At 33.8% G+C, this 12,822-nt stretch overlaps 1 protein-coding gene across 1 annotated transcript; it reads right to left on the bottom strand.

Moving 5' to 3' along the window:
• Positions 1-1,271: 1,271 nt before the first annotated feature.
• LOC104907729 (uncharacterized) lies at positions 1,272-7,767 on the bottom strand. The gene is made up of 2 exons (XM_010696698.3): positions 7,428-7,767; positions 1,272-1,804 (listed from the first exon to the last, which is right to left on the bottom strand). Exons 1-2 carry the CDS (start codon positions 7,672-7,674, stop codon positions 1,491-1,493), a joined length of 561 nt encoding a protein of 186 aa, XP_010695000.3. The 5' UTR covers positions 7,675-7,767; the 3' UTR covers positions 1,272-1,490.
• Positions 7,768-12,822: the final 5,055 nt, after the last annotated feature.

Here is a 12,822-nt window from a genome sequence, read left to right on the forward strand (position 1 = left end):
GTTTTGAGAGTTTGAAGATGATTCAAGACCAAACGAAATATCCTGATATTTGTCAATGTTCAACAAGATGTGCGGTGAACAGAGAGCGCAAGGTAAGGGCTGTCAGCTGACATCCCCACTAATAATTATAATGATAATATATTTATACTACTCTTTCCGTCTCATAATATAATGCTTATTTCATTTTTGATAGGTCAAATTATAATGGCCATATTTGGTAAATGATTTTTTCATTGGCTTTTGGCTTTTCAATTTGGTCAAACAGCCAAAAAAAGTGTTTGGTTATTGGCTTTTTGGTTGGCTGAAAAACTGACTTTTAAGCCAAAATGAAAAAGCTGCCTGGAGCAGCTTTTTGGATTGGCTTTTGGCTTGTTGGCCCACAGACTCTCTAATAAACAGCCAACAGCCACACTTAATTTTGCCAAACACTTTTGCAAACAGCTGGATTAAACAACCAACTTAAAAAACCAATACATACAACCAATGCTTCCAGCTAGTCAAACAAGCCAACTAAACCAGCCAAAAGCCCACAACCAACAGCCGATTACCAAACAACCCCAAAATCTTTGACTAAATATTCTCATTATTTTATCCAACAAAAACAAATGTGTGATCTTGTTAGATTTGTCTAAACATATACTTTCATAATATCAAATATCTATAACTTTTAATCATATAGAATTGACGATATGAAAGGTTAAATTACATCTTGGAAACTGAGTAAAAAAGAAACAAGTACTATATTATAAGATAGAAGGAGTATATCTTTCGATGGGACCATTGAGAATATTGTGTTGGTTGTCAATTCCACAACCCCAATTTACCAATCCCAAAACCTGCCTAACACCCCAAAATTAGAATCTTAGGCCCACCGCTGCTCTTGTTTGATACAAGACAAACAATATTTGTGCAGCCAAATAAAAGCTAAAATTCCAAGCCTGATGACCCATGCCATAAGGCCACAACGTAACAGGCTTATACAATACTTCTTATATATCCAGGGAGCAAAACATAAATTTATGTGAACAACTCATTTGATTTTAATCAAACAGAATCCAAAATGAGCTCGCTTAAAATCATAACAAGAATTCAAAGCCAGTAAAATCTTCAGGCGCAAAACCTATTTGCTGGATTGTAGCATGACAGTGCTACGCAAAGTTCTCCAACACTGAAACTCCAGAGAACGACTACCTTACCACAATATTCAAGAACGAAACCATTGGCAGATAACGAGCAAGCATATATAGGTAAGACCACAAACAATACAAAGATATCCACAACTAAGAAAGATTTTGACATTATCTTCCAAGGAAACCCAAATACAATAGCATCAACTATACAGGATCACAGGAAAACTAAGTTCCCACTCACGACCCATATAACAGCTTATTGTTTTTGCACAGCATGATCATATACCACCTAATTAGAAAAAGGGCAATGAAGAAATACTAGAAGAGTCGGAATCCTGCAGAGTACACTACATATCAAGTTCACAAGAACTTCTCTATGCTGCTAGTTAAAGTAGATTTTGGGACAGCACCAATGATTGCTTCTTTCTTCTCGCCATTCTTGAAGATTATAACAGTGGGAATGCTTCGAACTCCATAATCAGATGCAATTGTGGGACTGTCATCAGTGTTAACTTTGAACACCTTAATCTTTCCAGCAAAATCCTTAGATAATTCATCAATTACGGGTTCAACTATTCGACAAGGCCCACACCATGGAGCCCAAAATTCAACCATAACAGGCAAATCAGATTCCAGGACTAGGGATTTCCATGTTTCTTCAGTCGCAGAAGGCACTGCATTCTCCATGCAAAAGCAAGTAAAATTCAGAGTGATGCTTCTGAATGTATATAGAAAATAGTCAAAGAATCATATTTTCTCTTTTATCAAAAAAATTAGGCATGTGACTAGATAAACCCGCAATAGCTATAACAATATTCTTGATTCGATTTTGAAAACCAATCAGAAGTATCTCGTCTGACCCAAACCATTCAGGGTATAAGACTGTTAGACACTCTATTTTGACCTGCAAAGCTACAAGCGACTACATGGGGGAGGCCCATCTTCGACACAATTATTGAAAATTTCATTACATAAACAAGTCTTCAATTCTTTGCATTTTGATGAATCTAGAGTGAGGTGGTAAATGAGTATCCCACCTTTTTGTTTTCTACATCTTCCCCCCAGTTACTTGTTCCACTTGCGAGCTATAGAAATCATTCGGAGTTCTGTATAACAGATAGGAAAAAGAGCAATGATAAAGAATCCATCATTGCTATTTGTCGTGAGGAAAGCGTCATGTTTGCAGATAAACACCAACAGACTATATTCATCAACTCTCCACTTAACTGGTTGCCCTCCCAAGAAAAGCAGACGTCAGTCTAGAAGTAACTATATAAGGAAACCTATTTACTACCAAGAATATACACTTTCTTGCATCTGCACTTTGGAAGAAATTCCGTACTCACCAACAAGCCTTTCTAAATGCGTGACTCCGGTTTCATTTTGATAGCCAAAGATCAAAATCATATCAAGTCAATGAATAAACCTTGCTTGGCAGTTGGCAGACCAAAAAATAGCACTATAGTAACACCTTACACAGGTGAATTCGTAAGTGCTTTAAATTGGCCCCTCTTGATTTTGAATATAAGTTAATTCTACAATGTATAATTTACAAGATTTCAAGTTGCCTCCATCCTTAGAGCATGTAAAATGGAATTCTTGGGAGGGCTCTCCAACTAGCTCTCCAAGAAGAGAGAAAATGGAGAGCTACTTCTTACCCAACAATGGGGCTCTTGGGTGTGTCTTGAGCATATCTCCATTGAGACACTTTAAAAAGTGACTCTTGGAGGAGATAACTTTTGGGAGAAATGGTAAATGGCTCTCCATTACCCAAACCAATAAATAGGTGACACATGGCACAAAGGAATGAGATTCATTAATTGACATGGGAACCATTACATAGTGAAAAATTATTAGAGAGCTCTTTTAAAAACCTTTATAGTTGTTTGGTCTTTTTTAGAGATAGTTTCTTGGAGTAGCTTAAAGAGAGAGAATAGTGGAAAGTTTATTGGAGAGCTATTATAATCCTACATGCTCTTAGGGCAGGAGAGTAAGATACTAGATGCATGCATGAGATCAAAGTTTGAGGATCACTATGAACACATTGCTCTTTTCAGTAATTTTTATTACTTTCATGCATTCATATTGAAGTGCTCATATTAATTAGAAAAACTGGTTTACAGCTGACAACTAATTTGCTCTGGGAAAGAGACAACAAGGAAGGAATAATAACATAAGAGTCACAATGAATATGACATCACTTTTGAGAGGGGAGAAAGAGAATCACTACAACTGAACTCTCGTATCACTAAACTGATCTATGTTCCCAAATAATATGATCTTCCTTTCCATACCATATTCCCATGAATCTCAATTCTCACTATATCTCATTTTAAGTCCAGAATTCATTTACAAGTCCTCTAGACCCTTGCAATGGGTACTCACACCAATACTAAGAACTCACATCCATAAAACAAGATATCTCCCCAAGAAAAAATTGATTTAATTTCACTAGTAAAAGCTAAATACACAACAAGGATAAGAAAGAACTTCCTAGAGTATGGTACAAAAGGCATTCTAAGTTCCTTCTTGACAATAACTTCTGAGGAGGAAGAATAGATAAGACTTAAATTCTAATATCAAGAGGAACTAACTTATTAGTTGTTCAATTCTACGTCCATGATAAATTTTGGAGCAACTAATGGATACTTGTGGAAGAAATTTTTTAATCTCATGGGCAATGTGCTTGAATTAAGCATGATGGGAGAGCTTTTCTAGGATTGCAATCAAGCAAACCAAAATAGATATCACAATACATTAGCATAAATATATCAAGGAACTCCAAAAGATGTATGGTTTAAAACCCTCAAATCCTTTTGCTTCATCTTCCATGGAGTCCACGTGCATCTCCTGGTCACTTCACAAATCACTAAAACATGCACTCACTGTATTGCAACAAAGAGTTGAGACTCCATGCAACAATTAAGGCACACACAACAGATAAATGTGACAAGTAGTCATCAAGCTATCTTTAACAGAAACCAATGACCTCACCACTGCGGACGATGGAAATCCTAGCCTTCCTCCTGTCTCTTTTAAAACTTTTTGAGTCTCTCTATTCTCCCCTCTTAGGGTGCGTTCTAACTTAACTGAACTTAACTTAACTTAACTTATTGGATCTGATTCAACTTATTGAACCTGATTGGAACTTATTGGACTTGATTAGAACTTATTAGACCTGATTGGAACTTCTTAGACCTTATTGAACCTAACTGAAACTTATTTGACCTTATTTAACAAAAATAATTGATGAGTAATAACATAAATATTATCCCTCAAAATTTATTATAACATAATAATCATTAAAATTTATCCTTCAAAAGATAGTAATAATTAGTTATCTCTTATGATTAACCTTTTAACAAAAAATATACTATTTATATGCTTGTCTATATACAACTTTCACCACTAATATATCTAATAGTGTTTGATTTCATAAAGCATGAGTAGGACTTCAATTAATAACATTCATATCTTTCATTGTTATTAGTAACGAAAACATGTTATATCTAGTTATTCAAAGACGAATTGCAAAATATTATAATTATGATGATTATTATTGTAAACCTTATATGATCATAATTATAATATTTTTTAATAATAACATAATCAGCCAATAGTAATATGAGTAATAAAATAATAGATAATAATCCAAATATAATACTATATAATCATAGCGTTACTTTAATTAAAAATTCTTAATAACTTATCAGTTAATCGTAATATGAATAATAAAATGATAGACAATATTACAAATATAAGACTATATAATAATCATAGTGGTACTTTAATTCAAATTTATTGATCATTGACTATTTGGACCTTATTGAAACTTATTGGACCTGATTGGAACTTATTGCACCATATTAGAACTTATTGGCCCTAATTGAAACTTATTGACCCTAATTGAAACTTATTTGAGCTCATTGGACCTAAAACTTAATTTATCAATTTGAAGCGAACACACCCTTAAAAGCCTTAGGTGTCACCTTCTCTTTTCTTTTGTCATCTTTTGTTGTTTAATATGTTTTGGGAACTAATCTTCTTTTGTTTTAGCGTCAACTTTTAGTTTACATTGAGTTCCTTAAACAATTCATCTCTCACCCTCTTGTTGTCTTTCATCCAAATGACTAAATACTTCTCAACACCAAATGGAATCACAATTCTAATTCATGATGCCTCAAAAAGTGCAATTTCCTTTTCACAATGTTTTCAATATGAATATAATTCTTCAATTTGTTTTCCTTCACTATTATTATATGAATGCCGATGCATAATTAGAGTGACGACACTTCTAAAAGGCTCAAGAAGTGAAAACTTATGACAATCTTGAGCATTTAAGGCCCTCATCCATTATTATTAAAACAAGCCACAATAGATTTTCGGAGGAAATTACCATCCTCCATTCATAAAAGTGTGTTAACTTAGCGTTACCATCATAGAACACCTAGATTATATGTCCAAATAACATAGGTAGATAGCCAAAACTAGACAATTTCTCAATTTATATGCTCCAGTAACTCCCATTACATCATAAAGGAGGTAATAACTATTTCATTGCTCCAAATAGGAAACCTCTACCAAGGAGGCAGAAATGGCCAAAGTCGTTAGATAAAGCCTTCTAGTTCCTAGGCATTGGATAATTGCTTGGTTGGCAGGTTTCCTACTTCCCATGATCTAATGAAGAGAAACATTTAAGTAGCCAAAATGGGTGCTTTGTGTAAAAAGAGTGAAGAAAATGCAGCACACAAATCTTTAAGTGACATTTTTGAATGGAGTATGTTGGAAGCATTGCTTTGGATAGGTATTAATAGGCAAGCTTGGTCTGAAATGTGAGCTCAGATGGTTTGTAAAGTATCAGACCGATAGGTCGCTAGGTAAGAGGTTTTGAAGGGCAGACTTGTGAGGAACAATTCATGCGATCTGAAGGAACAAAATTATAGGAAATATGATCATACGCACGTGGATCTGAGTCATTGACTACTTTTGATAGTAAGTGTACAGGTAATCTCCGGTACCAGATAGTAGGTTCTTTCAACTTTTAAATATATAACTAGTTATTAGGCCCGGGATATGCCCCAGGTAAGAAAAAAAATCATTTATTAATATAACACTTTATGATAATAACACTAAATACAACTTAGCCTAGTGGTAAAGACTTTAGTATATGTACTTGAGGTATTGGGATCAAACCTTATACTATGCAATTTCTAAAAAATTTATTGTACATGGATTACATGAACTAAAACTTCCTAGAGAGAGTGTCACGTAGCATAGTTTCTTGTTTATGCACGTCTTTTAATATATTTGTATAGATAAGCAAAATTTTTAGAAGGAGAAAATCGTTAAAATGTGAGTTTTGATGATATCTTACATTGCTCCATTGGCAAATTCATCATAACTGATCTGGTTTGGCCTACCTAATCACAAGTCACAACTCATAAAAGAAGGGATCCTAACCAATTCCAAAAGTTGGAATTCTCTAACAAATAAAATGCAATAGAAGATCATTAAAATGTAGAAATGTAATCGTAAATACACATTTTTAACTGACACAGAATTCAATTTCCTAAATCCTTCATTAGAAAATTAGAGAAAAGGAGAAGTGATTAAGATTTTGCAAAGAGAAATTGATTTCACAGGACAAATTTTATGACTACAAGCAATCCTTTATGAGGTGAGGAATAGTATTAGAGATCACACTGAATTCTCAAACAAATCAATTCATAAATCACAACTATACACCATCCACCTTAAAATGTTCAAAGGAAGTCCGAAGCGTATCTCAATCTCCCTAAGTTCCACTTTCTACTCGTATCAAAATTTGCATTGCTTATAAATAATGTCAATTATTGGTCTATCAAAACTTTCAATTATAATCAATATCAATAATAATCGCGTACAAAAGTCACCATTTTCAATAGAGAACCATAGGATTTATCAAACTTCTTTCTCTGAGTAGCTCAAATCCAGTATATAATACAACATCAAAAATAATTTCATCAATCCATTACCACAACATAATCATCGATTATTGTCACTTTGTTCCCTAAAATCAAGCTAGAAATCATGTCCTTTTCATTTTTCACACTTCTACAGTCGGAATCAACATTTCAGATAAATTTGGACCACTAAAATAGTCATCAAGTCCAAAAACAAAACAACCCTAGGCGACAAAAAAAATCCAAAAATAAGCATTTAAAACAAGAATAAACACACAACTAAAACTACAAAAAAAACGAAAACACGCAAAAAAAAAGGTGCAAGAAACGAAGAAGAGATTGAAATGATGCTCACATTGTAAAGTAGACTCAGAGCTATCGCAAACGATTCGAGAAGAACGAGGAACGATTTTAGACCGCGAACTCAGCGATCTAACAGCGCGAGTTGAGACGCCATAACTAACCTTCAAACCTCGAAACTCTGGTAATTTGAGAGAGGAGGAGAGAGAAGATGACGAAGAAGAAGTTGAAATCGGAGATAATACGGCTGTAGGAAAAGCCGAAGCGCGAGGAACAGTAAAGAATTCGAGAGCAGCCGCCATTAAAATGGAGGAGAGAGAAAATTGTACACAATGAAGATCTGATAGAGAGAGAGAGAAAAAGGAGGGTAATGAATATATTGAGAGTAAAGGAGAAGAAGAAGAGTATGGGTTTTGTTTTAATTTTTGGTTTTGTTTTAATGGGGATGTGGAGATGTGCTGACGTGGTAAGCGGTGAGTGGATGAGGCAAAGTTTGCGTTGTCTACTATTTTTTCTGTTTTAAGAAAAAAAAAAGTTTCTGTAATGAAGAAATGTAAATCATGAAATGCCGAAAATAAAAGGACAAATAAATAGTACCTGATAATTGATTTCACCCGGTATATGTCAAGGTGGAGCTCCACATTTGGTTTGAGAATTTGAGTACTACTATAGTAGTACTCCGTTTGTTTTGAAGGAAAACGTTGTTTCATGAAATAATTTTGCCTATTTTTCATTGTTTGATCTGTCAAAAAAGAAAAAAAAAAGGTAAGGCTTGTTCGTTTTAAGAGAAAATATTTTCCTATAAAATGATATTTTTCATTTTATATTATTTAGTTGGACAAGAGAATTAAAAAAGGAAAATTAAGATGGAAAATAGTTTTGTATATCTCTTTGTAAAAAAAAATTCTCCAAAATTTGAATAAAAACTATTTTCCTCCACTTTTTCATTTCCAAAATTCCAACATCTCCATTTTTCCTTTTTAACTTAATAGTTTCCACCAAACCAAATAAATTAAAGGGAAACTAATACTTTATTCATTTGTATTTTCTCCTAAAATTTTGTGCAAAATAAACGGGCAAACTAATAAAAACTGAAGGGAGTACCTTTTTTTTCTTTTTGTAGTAGATAAGAAGAAATCATATGAGCTTTCCTCATAAAGATCCCACTCAAAGGCCTATTACAAATTTACAATTATACACCCTAATCCTCCAACTTTCCGTTAAATTTCAAGCAAATGCTTATAAATTGCTAAGTGCCAATAAAGCAAAAATGATAGAGGTCCCACAACGAGAAAAACAAAAACGTGAAGGAAGAAGTTTGGCAATCGATATTCACCTGGTAGGACTAGCTCGCCTATACTTCAGACTTTCTCCCTTATCGGGCTTTGATATCTACGTGACTACGCATCAAAAGTTTATCAGATTTGATATTAAGCTTGAGTTGAGCTCAAAAATTTGAGCTCAAAGCCTCGTGCATATAAAGTTGATCCGACCTTAACTTAATTTTTTTTTCTTGACTAAGATGAATATAATTTGACTAATTATTTACGCAAATTAGATCCTGCACCGAGGTGTAGGATGAGCATCCTACATCTTGGCCAAAACTACGTCGTAGTTTTGATGCTTTTAGGAGAGCCAAAATTTGGCAGGCTTTTGGCAGTATTTTTGAAAGTGAGCCAGCTCTTTCTCTCTCATCACTCACTCATTCCCTCTTTCTCTCTGTTGACCCTTGAGTTTTGAAGATGACCTAACCACAAAAGACATAGTATATTTTATTTATGTTGTTGCAAGGTAATTCATGCTCGAGCTAAGAGAATACTTGATTGAAGATTAAAGCGGAGAATTAATCAAGATCGAAGTAAAGATGTTCGAGAAATGAAGAATCAAGCATGGAATGAAGATTAGAATACATTAGGGTATTTATTAATCTTCTTGTTAAGGTTGAGTAATAGCTTTATTAAGTTCGTGGTGAATTCTCAAAGGAACTTGGTTCTGTTCCCATGAAAGGAACAGACCTGGCACTATAGGAACAAGGCTTAGGAACAAGACTTAATAATTAGGGAACAAGACTTTAAAACTAATTTAGGAACTTCTAAGTGACTAATATTGTGCGCCTAAGTAATTGTGTGCCCAATATAGTTGTTAGAGTTTTTAGGGATTTTGACTAAGATCCATAATTTTAGGAAGTTAGTTTAAGTTTGTTAGGAAAAGATTTTAAAAAAGATTTTCTGATTTTAAAATAACTGATTTTCAAATCTTATCTTTTTATCTTTTATATTTTATTTAAAGATTTAGTTTTCGAAAAATATATTATAACCGGTTTTCAAAATGTTTCGGATTTTTTGAAATACAAAAACTGTTTTCCGGTTTTTATAAAAGATTTTGAAAAAGATATTTTTTCCTAAAAACTAGCTAAAGAATTTTATTTATTTATTTCCTAAATTCTAGCTTACACGCCTAAAGTTTACTGCACATGTTTATGGAGTTAGTGGATTTAGTGGCTAAGTTAATTATCCTCCAAGTATTTAATTAAATTAAATAAGATTAATTATTCTCCAAGTTTGCAAAACCACGTATTGTTACTGCTTCTATGAAGTGAAGTAATGGATTAGTGGATGATGTACATGACATGAATAATTAATTTAATTTAAATTAATTAGAAATCATGGAGAACATGTGATAATGGTCTAAGTTAGTGGAAATCATGTCTTGTCTTAATGGTCTATAAATAGGCGCCTAATTCTTTGAGAAAATTGTGTCTGACTTAGTTAATTTGTCTTAAGTTATCTAAAGTGTCAGTGCCTTTCCTTAAGAGAATTCATACTTACATTAATCGAGTTTTTATTACTCTTCCATTGTTTTACAAAGTGTATTTTTGAGAAAAAGGGTTTGAGTGAACTCTTGTAAGTGTGAGAAAGCTTTGAGTGAAGCAAGAAAAGAGAAAGAAAGAAAAGAGAAAGGAACTTCGAGTGAAGTTTGAGAGAAAACGTCAGTTGTTGGGAACTGTCGTTGGGAACTTGAGTTGAGTGACTTAAGTTGAGAATCGAGAGAAAAGTAATAGGTTGTAATCAGAGTTGTTTTGGCCTATTATAGTGGAAAGTTGTTTAAAATCCCTTGTGGTCGAGGTTGTTTCTTCCTACTAGGCCTAGGAAGTTTTTCCTCGTAAAATCTCTCGTGTTCCCATTGTTTGTTCCCAAGTTTACTTTTAATTCCGCAAAAAGTAGTGCTTATTCTCTCACTATAATTCACCCCCCCTCTTATATGCTCATTCACACCTCTCATTTTCCATTATGATCTGACATTTATACAACAGAGCAGAGATAGGAACAAAGAATACAAAAACTCCTATACTCGATCTGACATGAAGAAAGCTATGGTTGCTGCATGGGGAGACTCTGACTCTGAGGAAGAAACCAAATGAGGAGACTGCAAACTTCTGTCTTATGGCTCTTGACAATTCCGAATCTGATGAAGAGATTGAATCTCTTAGAAGTCAGACACCATCAAAACTCGTCTTAATTCTTTAAGTAAAGAAAAATTATTTGAGTTATTGTTGACGCTGTAAATGATTGCGAAGAGAAACCATTAAACTAAAACAATGTCAAAATGCTTTAAGTGTAGCAAAGGAACATACCTCTTGGCTTAAAAGTGTTCGTATTGATATTGAGAAAAGATTTTTTGAATTGTTTGACAAAAATCTTAAATTAAGAGAGGATTCGAAAATCTTAAAAATGAAACTACTTGTTAAGTCTTGAGCTATCACAATTAAAAGAGTTTGTTCCTGAAGTAAGTTCATTTGACATTAAGTCAGTTCCCTTGCAAAGTTCAAATCTGAATAAAACGAATTGAAAAATCATGTTTCATTTTTGGAAATTGAAAATAAGGAACTTGTAGGGGAACTGCACCAAATGAGAAATGAAAAGAAAATACAACCTATTCCAAACTGGATTAAGAACCCTCAAACAAAACGAACTGAAGGTCTTGGTTTTAATCACAAAAAGAAATTTGAAAAACCTAAAAAGAGAGTTGATTTACCAAGTGATAAAGTTTGTATGTTTTGTGGGAACACTGGTCATTTTAGGAACTCTTGTCCTAAAAGACTTGGTCGCATCAATGAGAACTTGGAAACAAGTAAAGTAATTTGGAAAAAGAAATCTATTGTTCCTGAAGGAAAGGAACCCAAGAAAGATTGGGTTCCTAACTCTAACAATTAGTTTTCTTGCAGGTTGGAGTGAGGGGGAACAACACATGGTACCTAGACAGTGGTTGTTCTAAGCATATGACTGGAGATAAATCAAGATTTCTCTCACTCTCAGCCTACAATGGTGGAAGTGTGACTTTTGGTGACAACAAGAAAGGTAACATAGTTGCCATGGGCAAAGTTGGTAAGTCATCGTCACATTCCATAGAAAATGTGTTTCTAGTTGATGGATTAAAGCATAACTTGTTAAGTATTTCCCAATTCTGTGATAGAGGGAACTGTGTGAAGTTTAATAGTGAAAAATGTTTGATAGTCAACAATAGCACAAAGGATATCATTTTGGAAGGAACAAGGAAAGGGAACACATATGTTGTGGATCTCAACCTTGTTCCCAAAAACAAATTCACATGCCTTAGTGTTATTGATGATGATTCATTCTTATGGCACAAGCGTCTAGGTCATGCTAGCTTTTCCTTGCTTGACAAACTGCGTTCTAAAGAACTAGTTTTAGGTTTACCCTCTACTAAGTTTCATTTAGATCATGTGTGTGATGCATGCGCAAAAGGCAAGCATGTTAGGTCCTCTTTCAAGTCCAAGAATGTGGTGAGTACCACAAGACCTTTAGAGTTAATACATATGGATTTATGTGGACCTATGAGGATACAAAGTAGAGTGGAAAGAAATATGTGTTAGTAATTGTAGATGACTTCTCTAGATTTACTTGGGTTATTTTTCTTTCTAGCAAGGACGAGACTTATGATGAGTTCCTTGTCTTTGCAAAGAAAGTACAAAATTTGAGTGGTCATAAGTTACTTCACCTTAGATCCGACCATGGTAAAGAGTTTGAAAATTATAAGTTCGATGACTTTAGCAGAGACAATGGATTAGATCACAATTTCTCAGCCCCTAGAACACCTCAACAAAATGGTGTTGTTGAAAGGAAGAATAGAACACTAGAAGAGATGGCTAGGACTATGCTGATAGCTAGTGGTCTTCCTAAAAACTTTTGGGCAGAAGCTGTGAATACTGCTTGTCACATTATAAATCGAGCCATGGTAAGACCTTTATTAAATAAAACGCCCTATGAGCTGTATTTTGGTAAAAAGCCCAATATTACATATTTCAGAACATTTGGATGTAAATGTTTTGTTCATAATAATGGGAAACAAAATATTGGAAAATTTGATGCTAGAAGTGAAGAAGCTGTATTCTTAGGATATTCTTCTAGTAGCAAGGCTTATAGAGTGTA

Source organism: Beta vulgaris, chromosome 4 (assembly GCF_026745355.1).
Source record: "Beta vulgaris subsp. vulgaris cultivar EL10 chromosome 4, EL10.2, whole genome shotgun sequence".
Lineage (NCBI taxonomy): Eukaryota > Viridiplantae > Streptophyta > Magnoliopsida > Caryophyllales > Amaranthaceae > Beta > Beta vulgaris.

What these genes read in the sequence shown, in the direction of transcription:
- LOC104907729 (XM_010696698.3), bottom strand. Translation starts at nt 7,674, where the DNA reads ATGGCGGCTGCTCTCGAATTCTTTACTGTTCCTCGCGCTTCGGCTTTT. An exon ending in CTCTGAGTCTACTTTACAAT is followed by an intron (nt 1,805 to 7,427) that starts GTGAGCATCATT and finishes TGGAGAATGCAG; the next exon opens with TGCCTTCTGCGACTGAAGAA.